We start from the raw sequence: 22,447 nt of genomic DNA, 5'->3' as shown, positions 1-22,447 counted from the left end.
CGTCTCCTCGCCGCCGAACGCCTGCGAGACTTCGACGTCATCCTCGACGTCAAGGATCCCCTCGACGCCGACCTCCTCTTCTTCGCCGAGCGCTGACGCCGGGCCACCTCTCGACGTCGAATACTCGACGACGACGATGAAACCGTCACCGGTGATCTCGACGGCGGTCTATTCAGTTCCCTCGACGCCGATTCGACCCAGAGCCCTGGGGAGACTGGGAACAGACTGCAGTCATCCCTCTCGACGCCGTCGTCGGTGCAATCGACGCCGACGAATAGGGACATTTGCTGGTCTTCCTGCCCCTGGGGAGAACTCCAGAGGCCTCAGCATGGGCAGAGGGAGTCTGCCCAGACCCACCTTGTGCCTTAAGTCTTCTGTCTTCCAGGACTTGGAGCCTGATCTTCATCCTATCTCTCAGGGTCCTGCTGGAGAAGCCCTGGCAAATGTCACACTCCTCTGGGACATGAGATGAGGGAAGGCAGATGATGCACACCTCGTGTGGGTCCGACTTGGCCTTCTTCCTCGAACACTCTGGACATTTGTCAAACAAAGCAGGCATTTTGACAAATAAAAGGGTGTTCAGAAACACACACAAGGAAGAGAGCACCAAGTACTTCAAATGAAAAACACTCAAGTACTTGAAAAAGTGAAAAATCACTAAAGAACCCCTTAGAAAGGGAGAGCTCAATGCTCCAGGGTCCTGCAAGCAGGAGCCGGAAAAAAGAACTGAAAGTAAAAGGGACCTGCAGTGCATCCTGGGATACTGTGAGAATTCTGGAAAGTTCTCTTAAAGGCACAGTATCCTGTTCTGAGCCACATAATGGCAGCCTATGGGGCTTGTCTGTCCACTTCTTCCTCTCTATCATTCCAGAGGGTTTTGCTGGTAAAGGCAAGGTGTTTCTCTGTGGAGAAATCTGGATAGGCTGTGCTGTTTGTGGATTTTTGGTGGAATTTCTAGTTGAAGTACTGGACAGTGTAGCCTGTGGATATAGGCTGCATTATCTGTCTTTAAATTCTCTCTTAAGTGTCTGTGCAGTTCTGCATGTTTTGACAACTTAAGAGATTATGTTTGATTGCTCCGGGGTCCACGCACATGGGCGGGACTATTCACTAGATTATGACTATACACAGAGATCCCCTACTACAGAACCTGCATTAATCCTGTGCCCCTAAATGCCACCGGCCCCCGTCGAGGCTGACAAATCGCTGCATATGTATAGGGTATCGATTGGGCTTGCATACAAATGAGCGGCTGAACGCTGGAGGGGACCGCTTTTCCAGAGTAGAAGAATGTTCCACGGACAATACGGCAGTGGGCTAAACAGAAAGTACAGTGGAGGCGCTGCTCACCCGTGACTGCACAGTGGGTCTTTGGAGCTCTGACCCGGCACTGCTTCTACCTTGTGTGCTGCCTGGCGCCTCTATCCTTGCTTTGCCCGGTTGGGGAGAATGTGCATGCAGTGTGAAGACCTGGTGCGGCAGAGGCAAACATTCCTGAGGCCTCTGACCACCGGAGCTGTGTGGAGGGTAAGGTTGGGTCCAGATCTACGGGCCCCGTCCCAGCATGACCAGAAGAGATGCGGAGGTTGCAGAGAACCATCAGTGCTGGCGGGGACTTGCCACTCCCCCGGGGACTCTGCACTGCTGTGGACTACGCCCTTAGGGGTTGGAGCAGCGCAGCTCACCCCGACCCTCCCTTATGACCTGAATGGGGTTTCGCTGCAAAGATGGTTGGGGCCCACATGTGGAACGCGAAGTGAGCATTCCCAGTGCGGAGTGACCCGGGACACCCCATGCGGTGGGACGCCCATTGAGAGCTGCTTGCTAGCTGAGGGCCTCCCCCTCCCCCGTTGGAGTGACCTTGACTGCGGCCTGCTGCATGAGGCTGAGGCACCGTGACATTGGGAACTTCTGGGAGACTGAAGTGGAGGCTCTGCCCCATTGCCTTGGCACCGAGAGAACTGTGCCGGTGGTGAAAGCCTGGGGGGTGAGTGTTGGCGACATAGGCGGTGATAAGATGAGCCAGACCCATAGAGGATGCTGCGGTGACCGTTGGACAGCATTTCTTGGGACGCAGTGAGGTGTGTATAATATTTCAGATGCTGTAACTTAGCAGTCGTCAGTGAGGCATGCCTCTTTCTTGAGCTGTAGTCCCTGTTGCCAGAGGATTTGGAGGCTGGCGGCCCCCCCTGGGTTGAGACACAACTGAAGCATTGCTATTCCTGTTGCTTGAGGGGTGGAGTTTCAGCACATCATACATTTTGGAGTCTTGAACTGAGCGGTGGCACGAGATGCCCAAGTTACTTACCTTTGGTAACGATATATCTGTAAGAAACATTAGTTAGTTATAGATTCCTTACCTTAGAATTACCCCCAGGCGTCAGACTGGATCCGTAAAGTTTTTTCATCAGCAGTACCTCTACGTGTCGGACGGTGGCATTGGTCGGCTCCGCGTCCGTCATAGGCGTCGCCGGGATGACGTTGCAGCAGCTACATAGACGCTGCCCTCGCGTGCTAACGTCAGTTCTGTACACGACTTTCCAACCATTCAAGACACTGATCATTGGTGCACAAAACTACGGCCCTGAAAGGATGTCCTTAACCCTAGAAATCAGTTCGCAGAACAGGGAGGATGGGTGGGGCGGCAAGGAATCTATAATTAACTAATGTTTCTTACAGATATATTGTTACCGAAGGTATGTAACTTGTGTAGCCACAAAAGGGGCGAAAAGCAGAATGCGCGGGATGGGAAGAGAGGCCCAAGGACTTGGCCATAGCCCGTCAGTCCTTGAAGTGCTCTATTCGGTGTTGTCTGCTTTGTCGCCAAAAAGGAGACGACCATCAAAGGGTATGTCCATCAGGGTGTTCTGGACATCCCCTGAAAAGCCAGTGGACCTCATCCAGAGCTAGACGTTGAAATGGTCCTGCCCAGAAAGTCAGTGGTGTCCAGCCCACAACGTGTAGTAAACTTTGCTGCATCTCTCCCGGCGGCAACAGCCTGGGAGAGCACTGCCCAGGCCCCCTCCTGACACTGAGGCAGCACGTGCGCCACTGTATCCCACATTGAGTGTGTATAACGGCCCAAGAGATATGCAGTGTTCACGGACCGCAGTCCTAAGCTAATGGAAGAGAAAGTTTTCTCTCCAAGATGGTCCAGCTTCTTGGATTTCCTTTCCGGTGGAGCAGTAGTGAAGGCGCTTTTGGAGGTGGAGGCTTGGACCACCAAGATCTCCGGGGTGGGGTGTTGGTAGAGGAAAGTGGGGTCGCCAAGATCCGGGTGGTGGCGTCGGGCAATCATCCTGTCCACGGGAGACCCGTGTTGGGCCTGGACCACGTGCCCAAAAGGATGTCTGTGTTGGCCTCATTAAATGGCAACAGGGGCTCAGAAGATTGAAGCACCTCAGTCAGGAGGTTAGTCTGCCCTACGCAACACCACAGCGTATGATGCTTCTTTATCCGTGCCACGGTAGGAGGAGACAACGTGCCATGGTCGGGTGAAGTGTCAAGACCACTGGCAACTCCCAGGCTCTCTCCAGTCCTGCTCAGTATCTAGCTAGTCAGTTAAAGGATCACCTGACCCCTTCCAGTCCTCCTCACCCTCCTCTGGCTACTAATCGGGGTGAAAATGGCAGGGGGCAACGCAGGGACCAAAGAGCCCATCAGCTCCAGATCTGGCGTCGGCCGACGGCGGTCCGGCTCCGTGCCCATGTTGGGATGGAGGCTGGGGGCGCCGCCGGCCAGGGTGCCGACAGGCGCCTAACGCAGTAGTGGTGCCAGAGGAAGCGCAGCCGGTGGAGGTGTAATGAGGTCAACTGGCGCCGATCCGGATCCAGGCCTGGCTCCAAGGGGGGGCCTGTGGCGCCGGAGCCGCAGCAGCTGCTGGCAAAGACGTAGGCCCCCCCCCAACCGAGTTCGCGGGGCCTGAAGGCACGCCGGCAGGCTGGGTCTGCCCAAAGATGGCACGCATCGCCTCATAGAACGTACGAAGCTGGGCGGGGGTTGCTCCGGGTCCCGGAAAGGGAGGGAAGCTCAGAGTCGACCAATCGGGCTCCGTGTGCGGAGTCGCACGACCCGCGGGCCTCGTCGTTACGGCCTACTGATGAGGAGAAGCCAAAAAGCAGCAATGCTTCTTCGACTTCTTCTTATGCTTCGACTTACCTGACCCGAGTGCGAAGACTTCGATTACTTGTCGGAATGGCGATGCCTCCACGACCGGTACCTTGACCTCCCTCTCGACCGGGACCTCGAAAGGCAAGGAGCCAACTGTCGGCGTTCAAGCAGCTTTCGGGACCGCTCCAGCGAAGCCTTCGGCGTCAACAACTGATAGTTGGAGCACGACTTGGGGTCATGGTCGCACTCCAGGCAAAAGAGGCACAGAGTGCGGATCCGTCACAGACAATAGCCAGGTACAGGAACTGCAGGCCTCAAACCAGGCATCCCTCGGGTGCCTGCTAGGAGTCGAAGATTAGAAACAAGAAGTCGGCAAAAGTCAAGAAAAAAATAGTAAAAAAGTGACGGAGGTACCACTTTTCCCAGATTTGCGCTGGCTGGCACGGAAAAAGAAATAACTGATGTCAGCGTGCGAGGGCGGCATCTATGTAGCTGTAGCAACGTCATCCCAGCAACCACGACGCTGGACGTGGAGCCGACCAACGCCACCTTCTGACACGCAGAGGTACTGCTGACGAAAAAACTTTCCGGATCCAGTCTGAGACCTGGGGGTAATTCTAAGGGAAGGAATTTATAACTAACGTATTTCTTTCAGATGCAGTGGTTTTTGAGAGCAAGAACGCCATGGTGAAAGATAAGAGTCAAGGTGAAATCAACCAACAAAATAGTTAACTATACACACGCATTCATGAGGACAGAAAAAGCGGGAGAGGGACAGACGATGTCCTCAATGGCCCAAACCACAGACCAGACGCTGTCAGATTTGATGGAGGCCATCAAGGGATCAAAAGTGGAACTGGCCACGAAAGTAGATTCTGTGGCCATTAATGGGTACTTGCTCAGGGCTGATCTCCGCAAGGTGGCAGCCCGAGTAATGAGGACAGAGGGACAGGTGGAGGACCTGCACAGAGAAGTGGTTACTCTCTGAGAGAGAGTTTTGTCGTTGCACAAATTATCGGTGCGACTAGAGGGTTGTTTTGAGGACTCAGGAGGAAGATGCAGAGGTCAGTACACGGAACTGTTTATAGAGGAGTGGCTTACTAAAATTATGCACCAGCAATAGTTGTCCAAATTCTTCACGGTTGAACAGGCACATATGGCTTTGGTGCAGCTGTCGTGCCTGGCTGCCCACCAGGTGCCATTATAGCCCACCTGTTCAAATTCTGGGACCACAAATCAATCTTACACCAAGTGCGGTTGAGAGGCACCCAATATCTATCAATCCGGACTACACTCAGAAGGTCCAAAACCAGCGCAAAATGCTCATAGCCATCAAAAAGAGACTGCACAACCTTAACATGCGCTACCGCCTGATATCCACATCTCGGCATACCCTTCCCACACAGGGTGACAAATGCAAAAACAACACTTAATGGACAGAATGCAGAACAGAGTCTTTTGCATTCTCGCCCTAAGTGCGCCAAGTATGCCCAGACGTAGGTCCTGGGCTCCCTGTGCCACTGGAATCAAGCTATTCTGGCTGAAGAGGGGTGAAACCCCGAAACCGGTCCTAGGATGCTTGTTTCCGGTCCGGGGAGGATCTGGCTTGGCTGTTTGGGCTGGACTGTTCCCATGAAGCACAGGGTCAAGACTGATTTGCATACGGCCAGATCTAAACTGGGGTGGCATGGGAAGCAAAAAAATTATGAATTTAACCCAGATCTACTGACTGGGGGTGAATGTTTGGATTTTGTCTGCATTCCGTCCATCAATTGTGTGTCTTTTGCTTTCTCACCCTAAGTGCTCCAGTTATGCCCATACGTGGGTCCTGGGCTCACTGTGACACTGGAATCACGCTATCCCGGCTGATGAGGGGTGAAACCCCAAAACCGGTCCGAGGATGCTTGTTTCCGGTCTAGGAAGGACCTGGCTTGGCAGTTCAGGCTGAACTGTTCCCATGAAGCACAGGGTCAAGACTGATTTGCATATGGCCAGGTCTAAACTGGGGTGGCAATGGTGAGCAAAGGAATTATGGATTTAACCCAGATCTCCTGAATGGGGGTGAATGTTTTGATTTGTTATGCATTCCGTCCATCAATTGTGTGTCTTTTGAGGTACAAAGTACGACTGATGGCAAATGAGGTATTAAAACTCCTGACGTGGATGTCAGGGGGCTAGCGCTGTTGGAGAAAAGACACTGGGTGTATGCATACTTCAAACGATATTGAGTATCTGTGCCCTTTTTGCAGGAGAAGCATGTGTGGGGAGACTGTATCCCAAGTTTGCGTAGTAGGTATTAGGGACAGGTTATGTGTGGGGTACCCTGATTTGGGTGACCCCTGGGGTGCCCTGTCAATATAGGGGGCATGCGCTGGATCTGAAGGGCCGTTTTGTTGTACTGTACCGAGTCCTGGATGGACGGGAGGTGTCCTTACTAAATGTTTATGTCCCTAACACTGATTGTGTAAGTATTTCTGCTTGAGTGGCGATGCACCCCCTCCAACCCCCCCCAATGTCCCAGAGGAAGTACGAAACCGCACATGACTGGGCAACTGAGAGAGCTGATGCAGAGTTGTAGCTTAATAGATATCTGGAGAGAGGGGCACCTGGACTCTAGGCTGTTCTGCTATACTCCGGCTATAGACACATAGCCGACTCGACTATTGCCTTATCACTCCTGGTCTGGCACAACATATTGGCAAGATTTCCTAACTGGCACTGTATATATTGGACCACTACCTGCTCCTGATGTGCATGCGGAGGGGATGTATTCGCCCGGCGGTGCCGATATGGTGCCAGTGCGTGAAGGCACTGACAAACCCATCTTTGGCCGCTATGGGAAGGAGGAGATCACTCATTTCCAAGAAAATTGGGGCAGCTCGAGTAGCAGGGCCCATGACTGGGGCGCAATGAAGGTAGTGCTCAGAGGAATCTGCTTGATAACCACATATGGCGTCTGTTAGCAACTATTTCAGGACGTGACCTGTAGAGAACCCCAACTGCTTGACATTGAATGGGAGCTTCCCTCTCAGCCGCAGAGACTGGAGGACTGGCAACGCACCCGGGGTGAAGTCTTAGATGAATAGTGCAGGCTGGAAAAACATTATTATACAGCATACCGACAGTTACTGCATGCGGAGGGACAGGGCAGGCACCACGTTAATGCGCCTGACGCGACAGCAAGATTCCCGGGAACCAATTTAGGTTCTCCGGGACAGGAATGATAACTTAGTCAACTCCCAGATAGCAATAAATGAAGTGGTTCGTGCTCACCTCGAAGGGGTATAATCCAAGCATGAAGGGGGACCAGAGGATTGCTGGACAAGCCTTTCTGGTGGGTGCGGAGGAGCGGGTGGCTCTTGATGAAGACATAACGAAAGAGGAGGTCCTCGCAGCACTGTGGCGACTGAAACCTGCAAAAACACTGGATGGTGATGTCCTACTGGCTGAATTCTACCACAAATATGATTATGTGGTGGTAAATATGCTCTTGGAGGTATATCAGGAGGCACTTGGTGCGGGCACCTGCCTGACACCAAGCGTGAAGCCCTCATAGTTCTAGTACTGCAACCGGGCAAGGATCCGGTGGAGGTGTTGTATTACAGGCCACTCTCAATGCTTCTGAATGTAGATGTCAAAATACTGAGTGGGATTTTGGCAGTCCAGTAGCTCCCATACTTGCCAACGCTGATACATGAAGATCAGTGCTGCTTCTTTCCACAGAGAGGTACTACACATAACCTGCGCAGACTATTTCATGTTATTCATTTTCCGTACTTACACAAGGGGTCATAGGCATTGGCATTCCTCGATGTTGAACAAGCTTTGTACTCTTTTACATGGGAATACCTTTGGCGCGTACTGGAGAAGGGGGGTCACAAACCAAAGTATATATTGTGGGTTAAATTGCTTTATGCAGAGCCGACTGCAAGGATTCGAACGGGCTGACTAGTGTCAATGGGATTCCAACAGAGTCATGGTACCAGGCACGGCCGTCCTCTATCTCTTCTGTTCTTCACACTGGCAGTGGAACTGTTTGAGGCACTGTTATGTTGTGGGCTTGAACCCAGGGGGATCCCGGTGGGTGACTATGCACATGGTGTCTTTATGCCGATGACGTCCTTGTGTACCTGTGGAACCCGGAGGACTCGTACAGGTGCTTCCGAGTACTTTGGAAGATTTCGGTGAGGCTTCGGGCTGTGGATGAACCCTCACAAATCCCAGTTATTGCTGTTGTGTAAACTGACTGCCATGAACTGTGCGATGCTGCCACTGGTGGGGCTGCCGTGGGGTGAAGAAGGGATACAGTATTTGGGAATTCGGATTGCCTATGGGAAGCAACGATTTCTGAATCTTAACATAAGCCGAGTACTGGAGGGCCTACATGCGTAGCTACATTTTTGGAGACCTCCCTCTATCGCTAATGGGAAGGCCTTCACTAATCAAGATGGTGGTACTGCTGCGGTGTTTATATATTCTGCAGGATACTTTGCATGAGATCCCTGGGAGATCCTTCAAAGAGTTGGCCAGTTTGATCATAGACCACCTCTGGGCCACTAAAAAGAAGCTGATAGGCGTTGCCACGTTGAAGCAGACATGGCAACATGCTTGGAACGCTATTACTGTGAGGCCCATCTTCAACATGCGATACACTGGTTAGATGTGGGTGACAACTGGTTGAAGAGAGTTCTGAGTGGCACTCATGGGGACACCACCCTTTCGGAGTTGCTCAAGAGCGGTAGACGGGTACCGGCAATGATGCTGTCCCTTATCAAGCAAGTGAGCCAGATGTGGGAATGGACTGTCACAAGGGTGTAATAGCACACACCCTATGCACGTGATATGCTGATCTGGGCATTGAAACAGTTTGCGGCCATAGCAGAGGTGGTGGGGTGGAGGGTGAGACATCCTGGGTGATCTATATTTAAGGGCTTGGTTTATTAACCGTGAAGATGCAGTGGACTCATTTACATTAGCAGCAGGGCATTACTTGCAGTATGCCAAGATATCGATACAGCCCGTGAGATTTGGGCATGTTTTCCCGAGGAACCACTACCCTCCCAAACGCTAACCAGTATATTAGAACTGTCCGGTGGTCGTAGATTAATATCACATTAATATCGAGCACTCCGAGAAGATCAACCGAAAATAGTACCTAAGATGCATGAAAAATAGGAAGAGATTTTGGGTGAAGTCTTTACTACACAAGACTGGGAAAAAGTTCATATGGGGGTGCACACTGAGTTCTAATGCATGCTTTAAGCTGATACACTATAACTATACACACCAAGCAAACCTCTCGCCCAAGACCCTAACGGCATCTAACCTACACATTCTGACTGATGCCCATCCCACCCTGCGGAGCCCCTGCTGTGGGTTTTGAGCATATGGTGTGGGGTTGCCCCCTTATAGTGTCTTACTGGGGAGATATCTTGCGATGTCTAAAGGGAGCAAAAGGATAGGAAATTCTGTATGACCCAGGGGCGATACTACTGGAGCTGATTACGGCCTCTTCGAAAAAGAAGCTTAGCTGCAAGTATTTGATGCTAGACTTAGTACTGGCCAAAAGATGGATCGACATCAAATGGATTGGAGCACACCCCCTAAGTATACTGAATGGTTGCGTGATATGTCAGAGTGGGCAGTAGTGGCGGTAGTCAGAATGAAACATGTGAGACACGAGCAATTGGGTGATGATTTGGCAGCATGGAAGACAATGCCGGTAGACCTTCAAGGCGATGTGCCATCTGAAAATGGAACTGGTAGAGAGTCAAAGGGGTAAACTCATGGGGTTTTGTAGTATGACTGGTCGAAGCAGTAAGGAAGCAATGTTGTTGGCTCTAGTACGAAGGTCAGTCCACGGTCAAAGAATAAGAACACTGAGGTAGCAGGTGTGGAACTCCAATACGGGGAGAGACAGCTTTGCCACATACTTAATGATATAGTTACTTGCAGTACCATTTCAATCTGATTCTGCACCTGTATGTATGTCAAGATGCTGAGATGTTGAGGTACTATATGATACGTTTGAATATCAATAAAAAATATATTTAAAAAAACAATCAATTTAGTATGTCGCCGAAAGTCCTGTAGTAGAGGAAGATACTTCTGCCTTTATGATAAATATCTGTGGGTGCAGGCACAGGCATCCTGTCTGAGGACAGGCATGAAAAAGACCAGCTAGCACGTATCAAGAGCGTGATTCTTTCTTTAAGGAGAAGGCAGCGAAGAACATGGAGAATTGGGAGATTCTAATGACCCACAGTAGTCTTGCAACCATGCACTTTATTCATTCAGGAGGAACAGGTGTAGTGTTTTACATTATTTGTGGGGTTGGTAAGTATGAACCACAATTTAGAGGTATGACGGCAGGAAAGGACTGATGTGTCTTACCACTCTCAGTCACATAGCGCATGGTGAGGTAAGGAAACAACCTGTGCATATCATACATAAAGTCTTTTTATAGTGAGCAGTAAAGTTAGCATTGCCAGCAGACTGCTGGATCATGTGACCAAATAGTGTTTCCCAGTCGGTGCATGAAGATGCTTAAAGTTATCAGAGAGCAAGCCTGCGCCTGAAGAACACTGCCATCTGTGAAGGACAAGGGGGCACTGCCATGTCACTGGTTCACATTTTATTAGCAGGTTGTTTTAGAAATAGAACAGGTCCAACAACATATAGCCAGTGAATTCAGTCATAATCTGTAGTTTCTGATATCGAGAAGCTGCACCTCGTCTATCTGTGTTATCGACAACACAAATGGTACAGTGTCAATGCTGTGCAGAGTATTGACACCTAACTGGATGTGTAAATGGGGCGTTCCCTTCTTAATAGAGACCCCAAATGCCTCGTATGACTGTTTTGCAACCGTAATTGCAGTCATAAAACAGTCACAGTTTAGCATCCTCCACAGAAGGATGGTAAACCACTCTCAAACAGGAATGGGTCCAGGGGACCCCTTCCCTTTTGTAACTAGCTATAAAAATATTTTTTAAGGGCAGGCAGTGATCCCAAGGACCACTACTTGCCCTTTCTTTTTTTAATGCATCCCATTTTCCTTTGAGGAAACCGGGCTGCATTAAAAAACTGTTTTATTGAAAAGAAGTGCCAGATATGGGGTTCTGCTGAGCCCAGCAGGCCACCATCCCTGGGAGGGCCAGCCATTCCTAATGGGGTCACAAATTGCGAGTGCCTCATTAATATTCATGAGGCTCGCATTTTGCGTCCCTATTTTGAATCGCAATCTGTGTCTCTGACACTTTTGTGCATTGTAAATTGTCAGTCGCAATTTGCGACTCGCAATCGAGCGCAAATTGCGAGTCGCACTTTACACAGGTCGTCCATCTGGCCCTTAATAAGGGGCTTCTTGGCGATTAGATTCTTATTATGAGAACATTCCCTCGCAATATGGATTGATTTTGCGATAGGCTTTCTAGGAGGCTGGGAATGAGATGGGCATTTCTACCACAGGTTTCAGTTGTTTGGCAGCTCTCTCTGCACAACAGTGGTCCTCTGTGTACCAACGGGAATCAGTAAAGTGCACACCTTAAATGTTTTTAGAGGCCAAGGCTTTGGTCGATTAGAATATTTCCCTATTCAAGTCCTCTACATTTGGTGCCACGTTTGAAAAGTGAGTCTCATGATTCTCAAGCTGGACATTTTATGGAAGATTGGATGGTGGCAAACCTAGCGAAGGAATTGGATTAGGAAGAGATACAATACACAGTAGCATGAAGAGCTTTGTGCCCATTTGGGCAGGTCTCTGAACATTTTGTGGCTTTGTGGGAAACACATGTCGAATGTCTTCTCAAAGTGGAATCCTTTCACTACATGATTTTAAATATTCATATTTTCTAGGAGCAATACGTGTCTGGTTCATGTGGTCAAAACAAGGGTGAAGGGACTGGATCTTTTTGAAGGTCCAGCACATGGGCCCCTACAGCTATGAGAACTAGGTGTGTGATGTTCCTGTGTGGGTATCTAGGTTAGGAGAGTGGTCAATGGAGGGGAGTGCTCCTTTTAGGAGCAAGGGCCTTCACACACGTAAGGGGTGTCATGCTTCATCAGCGGGCAGCTCCTCCTTGGGTTGGCGCTGCAATGCCCAAAGGGCCCCTCGAGGGGGCTCTTTGCCGGAGATCTTTTTTTTCTGCCGATGTGAGATGCATGAGTGAGTAGCAAAATGTGAGTAGAATGGGTGAGGGTAATGTGTGTTAAAAATGACAAAGAAGTTCCAAGCAAGAACTAAGTTGTAATGGTAGGATGCCTTTGCCAAGGAAAAAAACTTGGTTTGAGCATAGAACAGTTATAATGTTCTATTTAGCTGCAGTAGGTGTGAAAAAATGTCAACATGTTTCATGCCTGATACAGTCCCTAGCGGATCATGGCATTTTGTCAGGACCAGGAGAATCTTAATTCTACTCTCACAGGGACGGAATAAAGAGTGTATGCACCATGCCCTGTATACTTTACACAGATATTCAGGATATCTCCTGGGGTTAGACTTAGATTAGGAAAAGACACCAGAATACAAGAAGGATGAATACAAATGAGAAATATACACATAATCATATACAAATACAGGTATTTAGGGAGAACCACCAGTGTTGTGGTGACCATATTCGTGGTGCGTGTCGATGCAAGCGCATCCCATGCAGGCAGATAAGCAGGATGCTAGGTGCAATCAATCCCACGTGTCACCAGTTGCGTAGTTAGTCTAAGGGATCTGGTTACTAGTGAGCTACTGATGCACGTTAATATATGCATATCACAAATAGATAGATGTGCAGGTTGCTAGGTTGAATCAGTCACACGTGTCACCAAATGCATACTAGGTCGGAGAGATACAGTAATCAAAATAAAGATTTATGGTGAAATGAACCTCTACAAAAATAAGTGTTCCCTATTAGGACAGCGGTGCGGCGTTGCAACGGCTGATGAACATGACATCACCCAATGGTGCGTGCGGCCCCTCAGGAAAGCGGGTTACGGCCTGCCAAGGCTAACAAATGTAACTTACCCAGGAATTAGGGTGGATTCGGTCCCAATCGGACCAGCCAAGGAGTATGCTGTGAAACGTATTGTCAAACCAGCAAGTGATAGCCGTTCACTAAACAACACTAGTCAGAAGTTCCATAGCGCGTGGTCAGAGAGGCATGCTCGGTTCAGGTTGTGGACGGGGAATTACATAAGGCAGTGTCAAGTCGCCGGGGTATAAACCCAATTCAATGCAAGGGAGGAAGAGTTACTTACTACGTCACAGTACACTGTGGCTGTCAACCTATCCAGGGCCCTGCTGGTGCCGAGTCACTGGTGTGCTGGCTGGAGAAGTACTTTCTGGTGTGACGTCCAGGGGATAGAATGACAACCAAGAGCAGCATGTAGCCGGTGCCATCTTGGTGGTACTGGCATGCCTGAGTATAACCGGGAAAAAAAAGTAGAACCGGGGGCAGGGGTCTGAGGGCGTGTTCCTGTGCGGAGATAAAATCCCAAATTGGCAGGTGTATCCCAGTGCCAAAAAGGTAAGGGGCCGGGTGGGGGCACATGCTTACCGTTGTACTGAAACGGTGAAGGGAGTCACACGGCTGACAGGCTATGAGGCTGGTAAGGAGCAATGTGGCATTCAGTGAACAAATGAGACTCCCAGATTCTCTGGAAGTAAGGAAGGATCATAGTTGGTGCAGTGCACCAGAGTACGGTCCAGGGGGTGGCAGATCTACGGCAAAGAGCCCCCTCGAAGGGCTCTTTGGGCATTGCAGCGCCGTCCCAAGGAAGATCTGCATGATGATGAAGCATGACATTCCTCGGGGTGTGTGAGGGTCCTTGTTCCTAAAAGGAGCACTCCTGTTCATTGACCACTCACCTGACCTAGATACCCACAGGAACAGCACACTTCTTCTCATGGTTCATGTAGTCAACACGGTTCCTTAATTCATAAAACACAATGTTGAACAGCAGGAAATTACAGTTTAAATCTGGATGTAAGTCAGATTGGCTATGGTATCAGTTTTTTTCTATATATGGAGTGTACAATGCTTTAAACTTTAGTACAAGGGACAAACTACGAAATTCACAGAATCATCATGCTAAATAGGCACAATAGTCTAAACTATTGCAAACAATTTCACTTAACAGATCAGAATCCAAGCAATCAAAATATTAATGCCCACATATGTCAAACATTACATCTAACGACGTAAAAGATTTTTTTTAAAACAATATTTACTTAATAAGAACCTGCTCTTCTGTTATACAGTCCACAGCGATTAAAACGCACTGTGCCTTACAGACTCCAACTCAGGATGGTCCACAGAATGGGTCTTCCCTTTCTGAGTCTCCCAAAGTTACACAGAGCATAAAAGGAAAAAAATTAAGAGCACATATTTCCCTCTGACTATCTAATGATAGGGAATGCAAAAACTAGTCACAAAAAGGAATCGCAATAGTATTCACAGCTTCAATTCTTACCACTAAAATAATGCATATTCTTTTGAGGAAACCATAACCAGTCCTATTAAAGTAATAATTCTTAGAATAAATAGTTCGCATACATTTTTTGTCTGGCATGTTGCAGTTTCCTTGTGGGTCATTTTGCCGCCGGGAAGGGAGTGTGCAAGTTGGATATGTACTAGTGAACAGGACATCATCAGCTACGGACTGGTCGTAGGAGTCCCCATTGGCATAACTTGCATCTCTTCTTCCACTGCAAAGACTCTCATCAGACAAGGTCCGCTGCAGAGTTCTCTGCGGCAACTGAAAAGAGAAAAAGTTTAACTTTCAATCCTCCATTAGTTCCTTTACCCACAGAAATCTGATTCATAATGATGGAATATGCACCTACCTTTAATTTTTTTGAAGCCCTGGAAAATTAGGGGCAGTTAACCAAATATTAGAAATGAATACTACTTTAAACTCTCCACTATGGTGGACAACATAGTGCCTGCCTCGCTCCTAACCCAAAGGAGAACACTCTGAAAAGACCTGTGCATTCAGGCAGCAGAAGTGTGGAATTGTCTACTGGCCATTCGGACCGCGCAGCACAAACCCTTTGGATGTCAATTTGAGTGCGCAATTCCAATATGGAAAATATAATAGACAGCAAAGGTGAGACATACCTCCAAATTTATAAGATGTTCAGAATTTAGTATATTGTTCATTCAAGAAAAGCCTTTTGTATTAGTCTGGACATGCTAAAGAAATATGGTGAGAACTAAGCTTAGTGTGCATTACTGACAGTGATTCCAATAAAAAAGACATTCACGTTTGCAAAAACTTACACATTTTCGGCAGGAATTCAACAAGAGTTTACAGAGGAAGGCCTGAAAAACATTCTCCTTGCAGAAGTATGGTTATTCTATTTTGGCCTGAGCAAACACACACTCGCATTTGCTCATGTGAAACCCTCTAAATAAAGTGAAGAGTCACTGGCTAGAACATTTTTATCCTTTATTTCCAGTGGAAAAATAAGTCCCTCCTTGGAGAAACTCCTTACTCTACTTTTCCACATTATTTATTTTGGATAGAGATCTCTACCACAGTGGAAAATGCTTTATGTTATACCTCGTGAGCAGTATATTTCCGACTTTTTCCAGACTGGGCATGGGTTGGAGAGAAGTTGGTGAATACCTATAAAGATTGAGGATTGTGGGTGTGCATAAACTCATAGGGGGTTCCAGCCAAGGCCTTGCCATCGTCTTGCAGGTCCCATAAGTAGATTTGCTCATATACAAGTAAATCTTTTGAAGAATGAGAAACCAACTTTTGCCAGCATAGTCTACGCTTACATGCATAAATAACTCTGCGAATGGGGGCCATAACAATCGCACTCAGACAAGAACTTGCAGTGTCCATCTAGAAGTGAAATGTCAACCAGTCCCTGAACTAGGACTTGGTATATGTTCACAATCACGGGGTCAAGGGATCTGAGGCACAGTGAGATGAAATGATTTGCCCAAGAATTACACAATGTTCTTAAGTTGAGAAAGTCAGACTGAGTAGTTTCACTGATCTTCAGTTGGTAACTGAGGCACTAGACCAAAAGCACCTTTAACAAAGGTTATTCATAAAGAAAGACTTTCAAGATTCAAATATTTGAAAGACAAAGACCCGGATTTGTTAAGAATTTGGATTAATCAGAAATGTGGTACAATCAAAGCCTCTCTGGAATCCAAACCCTGACATTTCAACATAAGCCCATACATAATCGAAGAAGTTATTATCAGGGCACTGATCAAATAGAAAAAGTGTATTTTCACACGTGCTTGAGGCATTCTATCCACTGAACAAGTAGATATTTTATATAATTCCATGCCCCTGAGACAGCTTGGCCTATAGCGTGCAAATATAATTCTCCATCATAACACATTTAGAGCAACTGTGGCCAAAACACTTGATTATTACACCATACCCAAACTTTGAACAAGTAGTGGACTTTGAAAAATAACGACAACTCATGTAAATGACAGAGTTTCCTTCTTTTACCAATGGCTTCCAATTTAAATCCAGTCTAAATGCTCAGCCAGTATGTTAAGTTATTGCAGCAGAATAAGCAGAAGTAGACCCAGTGAGGGGTACTCAAATGACCTGAAGAGAAATCAGATGTAGCGAGCTGCTGCAGGGAAAAAATGCAATACTTTAAAGAGGGCAAATGCAGAAATAAACCAATCACCAGGAAAGTATAGGAAATAAACATTAATTCCCCATCATCCTCAAAGCAGGACACACAAAAATCTGAAAACATCAAAATACATTTAAAAGTCTGCTTTCTAGCAGTTCTATTGAAGTGTGATATTTATTTAGGGTTTTTATAAAGCGCATCAATCATCCTCCAGGGATACCACAGCGCTAATACGACATACTATCATTTGTAGAGCCAATTAGGTGGCCCAGATTCCTCATCCCTATGTTCTACACAGCTATGTTGTCAGCTTCTTCCTGAAACCAAAAATGATCTTCAGTTAGACGCAGATCTAAAGGTAGCCTATTCCACTGAACAGCTGCTAAATAAGAAAAAGAGCGGCCTCCGGCACTAACTTTTTTAATACACTTTGATTTGGCCAATGCAAGAGAACGGGGTCTCAGATTACTTGTTGGAGTGAAGAACTTCAATCTGGTTGTTAGAGTTTCTGGGCCATCTTATGCAGCGCTTTGTGTGTGTGTGGCAAAGTCATTTGAAATTTGCTCCTTGACGCATGGGCAACCAATGTAGCATTGTTAGACATACAGATTCAGAGCCGTATCTGCCTTTATTACATATCAATTGGGCTGCTGCATAATTTAAGTTGGGCAGATAGTCTGCCATGCCCACATAAAAAGCATTTCCATAATACAGCTTTCTTGTTACAAGACCCTGGGCTATCTTCAGCTAATAATGGGGCTTTAGCCAACACTTTGTATGCTCATACTTTTGGAGCCATTTCCTATAATGTTAGAAGAACAACTACAAGTCCCAAAGTCCAATGTGACATACGCTTAGAAAAATCAAAGCCAGAACAGGCTGAAGGTGTCACACATGACATGGTGCCACTTTGATGCGGTGTTGAAAGCAGAAATGAAAGCACTGTAGTGAATTCCAGCAAAATAGCAAGGTTCACTCAAGACTCGTGAAAAAAACTGAAGCTGAGGGGAATGTTGTGTACTCAAGGGGAAAAAGAACTGGACCTATGTGCATAAACATATTGAGAGTCAGTATCGACATATGTAGGACTCTCTTTGCACAGATTGAGGAAGTGGCAGAAAATGACTGGGGATAACAGCCAAAAATCCAAATAACCCATTCATATCAAAGAACTAAGCCTCACTGGGAAATTTCTCTCTTTGTAAATCCTTGTTCATTGTTTAAGTACCTCATTCAACATAGTGCGATCAGTGTACTGTGCTAGACCATAACTTACCATAATATCCCTTTCCTGCTCTGCAGACATGTTGTCCATAATGATTAGTTTCTTAAGATCATCTTCAATTGTTGATTTGTGGTTTCTCCGGGGCGATCTCAGGTCGCGGAGAGATGCCCTCAGCCTGGGCTGACCAAAAACATTCTTTGTTGTTGTATCGACTTGCCTACAATAAATTAAGACAATGATACTGAAAACTCTAATGTCAAATAGTAGGAAGATTCAATCCAATACAAGGATATACAAGATCAAGTTTAAGTACGGTCCATTATCAAAACCCCCACCAATCGAACAGTTGTCGACTTTTGCTCAGCTGCTCTTCTACTGAGCTCATTGTGCAATCCTCACTCTCTTGGAAACCCCATATCTCAAATTGTATAGCTCAGTCAGGCTACTCAACTATGGTCCACTCAAACAATAGTTAACTCAGAAATGAGCACTGCATTCCTAGTTATGAACAACAACCAGCCCCAACATTTGGAACATTATGACATCAAGGCCAGTGCCGTGACAGTATCCAAATTCAGGACTGACAGGAGACTAACGAACATCACAGTCCAACAATGAGAAGTCACAAGTACTACACATAATGATATCAAAAGAGCTCAGGAAAATACTTATTTAACCTACATTCAAAGCAAATACAAAGAAAGACAAACGTGTCTGGCAACAGATTGGTTTTCAGGTGGCATGAAGAGCCAGGTTTAGAGAGCCAGTGTGTGGCATTAGGACAAGTAGCTGTACCAACAGTGATGCTGCTTGCATAATATAGACCCCAAACACTTTCACTTATTCACACTATCTTACTCACTTTCACTCTCATTGACACTCTCAAACACCCTTTCACATACTCTCATTCACTCCCACTCACACAAGCAAAGACAAAACAATTTTTTTTTAAATTACCTAGCTTACTATGTTGAGAACTCAGAGGCTCTATGGCAGCAGCAGAGCAGACATCTAGTGCTGGACCTCGGAAGCAGCAAGCCATGATTCTCAACAAGAAGCCAGATAAAACAGTAGGGCTAGGTGTGAAAAGAGAAAGACACACCTCAATATCTCTCCCAGGTGCTTGATAGGACAGGAAGCACAGTCCTAAAAGAAGCTGGGACAGTGCTGTGGATAATGTGCCCTGTTCTATGAGGCACTTCCTTGCTCTCAGGGATGCCCCGTGCGTATTTTGACAGCCCCATTTTGGCAGATACTGTGCTGCCCAAGGCAGGCACAGTACGTCTGCTAAGTAAAATAGATTGTACTTTTGTGAGGGGGTCATAGTTGAACTACACCCGTCACATGCGCAATCTAGACATCAACCTACAGAGTGCCCTCAACCACCTTCCTCCTCCTGATCAGGAGTCTGAGCCTGAACTGTAGCTGTGCAGCCCCACCTGGAGATACAGAAGAGCTACTACTTTGCAAAAGGTTCCAGGCTTCAGTCTGGCACCTGGAGGATATTCATAAAGCAGAAGTTACTTACCTTTGGTAAAACTCTTTCTGAAAGAGATTCCATCTAACGGCAGATTCCTCACCTTTAGAATATTTCCCAGACATCGGACAGGATCTAATAAATATTGAGCAATACCTCTGCACGCTAGTAGATGTGCCTTGTGGCTGCACAGTGATGTTGTTCTGCTCTGGAAATAACATGCAGGGCACATACAGACACCACTCCCGCGTGCGGACGTCAGTAGCTTTTGAGGCTGCCCGCATCCCAAGATGCAGAACCCCAAAAGCAAACTAACAGAGCAGTGTGCAGATTCCTAGATTTGGGATCTTATTTATTGACAGAGCCCAGTTCACATAACTGGGAGGATCAGTGCGGAATTTGCTGTTAAATAGAGTCTCTACTAGAAAGAGAGTTACCAAAGCTAAGTATCTTGTTCTTCTAATAGAGACTTTTACCCGCAGATTCCTCACCTTTTGAACAGATACCAGAGAAGTACTTATTTGGAGGTGGGTATGTGAATTTGGTCTAACAAGAGAGTCCTGTAGGACCAAGATGGCGAAATGCCATTCTTGGTGAACTTGGTGTTCCAGACAATAGTGCTTAGAGAACATATGCAGTGACATCCACTTAGCCAATAGGCAGATATCTAGGGTAGGAACTTTGTGTGCCAATGCAGTACCAGCAGCTTTGGTTGTGGTGTAATGAGATTGGCCAAAAAGCCATCTCCAGAAGGACAGCAATGTGTAGCAGATCTTGATGCAGAGTATGATCAAGTGGGAGATGGTATTTTTCTGCCCGGCTTGCTTTTCTCCGCTCCAGGAAACCCCACAAAAGAGCTAGTCATCCACTTGGTGTTTTTTGGTATGAACACAGCACTCTTTTGGAGTCCAAGATATGGAGTTTCTCCTCCTCCTTACAGGGGTGAATAGAACGCAGACAGGGTGAAGGTTTACCTGATGTGGAATGATGTCACAACTTTTAATAAGAAGGATGCTTGCGTCCACAGTGCCAGTTTATTGGGGAAGATCGTGGTGAATGGCAGATGGATGCAAAGAGCCTGTAGCACACTCACTCGCTGCGCTGATGTTACGATAGCAAGGAACACTGTCTTGAGGGCAAGAAGCAGCAGAGGTTAGCCAAGAAGCAGCTCAAGAGGAGGGCAAATCAAAAATGTGAGGACTAAGTTTAGATCCCACTATGCAATGTCAAAGGGAGAGGAAGGAAACAAGTATTTAAGCATTTCAAAAACACATTATAACTGGTGACTTAAACAATGAGGGTTGGTCCTGCAAACGTAAACAGGGCAAGGGAGCAGAAAGGTAGTCTTGAACTGTGCCCACAGCTAAGACTTGCCAGGCAAGAGACCAGACAAACAACAGGAAATCAGATAACTTGGCCTGGAGGGGGTCAATCTGGCGTATGCTGCATCAAATGACACATTTTTCCCCAATAACAGACATATTATACAGTTTTTGTTGAGGGATGCCTGGCTGCCTAGATTACATCCACAACCTCCGGAAGGTGAGCAAACTTGTTCAGGTGTCGCCGTTCAATCTCCATGCATGAAGGTGGAGGGTGCGAAGGCCTGGGTGCAGAACCCTGCCCTGTTGGTGCAATAGCAGGTCCTCTCAGATGGGCAGCCTGATTTGAGGACAGATGCTGAAGCATAGGATTTCTGGATACCTTAGGCCACTAGGATGACTTGGGCCAGTATTCTCCTGATCTTCAGAACTCGGGGCAAAAGAGGTATTACGAGGAAGGCATACAAGAGTCCCGATGTCCACTCTAGGCGGACTGCATCTCCTAGCGAGAAACACCTTGGAAACTCCAAAACGTAGAAGTTTTGACATTGCACGTACTTGGAGGTGGCAAAAAGATGGAGCTAAGGTTCTCCTCATCCACAGACGAGACTTATCACCTCCAGATGTAACTGTCACTAGTGACCTGCTAGGCGTCAACGGCTGAGTTAATCCGCCTGCTGGTAAGACCAAAGGAGAACAGAGTAAATTGAATATCCTATGGCCCCAACATGAATTGCAGGTAGCCAAAGGGCCTGCACGATGGGTATAGGGAAATAGACGTCCAGAATACCTAAAACCAACATCAAGTCGCCAGGGTCGATGGCAGACAAGACCTAAACCAGAGTGAGCATCTTTAATTTTTCCTTCTGGAGGAAGGTATCAGAGGAGCAGGTCCAAAATAGGACGAAAGTCTCCTCCTTCTTTGGCACCAGGAAGTAGGGGACGTAACAACCACAACCTACTTCTGGGGGAGGTACCCCATTTGGCCAAAAGGGCTTGCATTTCCTGCCGTAAAACAAACAGATGGTCTTCTGTCAATCACTCTGGAGACAGTGGAATGTGTGGCAGAGAGTCAAGGCAAGGTGCACCCCTTCTGGACAATCTCAGCACCCATCTTTTTGATGTGCTAGTTTGCCAATCCAGCAAGAATTGTCTGATCCAGCATTCAACTAGGTGGTTTTACTCAACTAAAACCCTCCTATAAGGTTTGGCAGGTGGGGCTGCGAGGGAAAGGGCAGTGTAACATGCGTGGACCTTGCTGGGGCTTAATTGGCTGATGGTATAGGGTACCTCTGCCAAACCAGCAAAACGAATAATAGCAGCTGGCGAGGAAGGGCAGATAAGCCCAGGGAGTGTGCTGTGGCCCTTCTCTTCTTGAACTAATCTAGAGTGGAATCTGCATTGTCTCCAAACAGGCGGGTCCCGACAAAGGGCATGTACAACTTTTGATGTTGCCATCCTGGCCCTTTCTAGCAAACTCTCAGAGTCTACTTTGAAGGGGCAAGATTGAAAAATAAACAAGTGAAGAGGTCAAATATGTTTTGATAAATGAAATGCCAGTGAATTTGCATAATCGGATTTCTTTTGTAATACACATTGCTTTTTTAGCTAATTACTAGAGATACTGAGCTGAAAAAGTTAGTTTTGCCACCAAATTATAAAAGATGTATTAGGGAAGTCAATTATCAACAACATCTAAA

General features: G+C 47.1%; 1 protein-coding gene across 2 annotated transcripts in view; it reads right to left on the bottom strand.

Moving 5' to 3' along the window:
• The window catches only part of SIPA1L3 (signal induced proliferation associated 1 like 3), a 780,343-nt gene that overhangs the window by 105,331 nt on the left and 652,565 nt on the right, over positions 1 to 22,447 (bottom strand). For both annotated transcript variants that reach the window (XM_078660667.1, XM_078660669.1), the window contains 2 exons: positions 18,000 to 18,165; positions 14,658 to 14,859 (listed from right to left, as the gene is read on the bottom strand). In XM_078660667.1, the coding sequence (XP_078516793.1) occupies positions 14,658 to 14,859; positions 18,000 to 18,165 (368 nt within the window). The remainder of the gene's footprint in view (positions 1 to 14,657; positions 14,860 to 17,999; positions 18,166 to 22,447) is intronic.

The sequence above is a fragment of the Lissotriton helveticus genome, chromosome 9, assembly GCF_964261635.1.
Source record: "Lissotriton helveticus chromosome 9, aLisHel1.1, whole genome shotgun sequence".
Classification (NCBI taxonomy): domain Eukaryota; kingdom Metazoa; phylum Chordata; class Amphibia; order Caudata; family Salamandridae; genus Lissotriton; species Lissotriton helveticus.
This window is presented reverse-complemented; position numbering and strand designations above follow the sequence as displayed.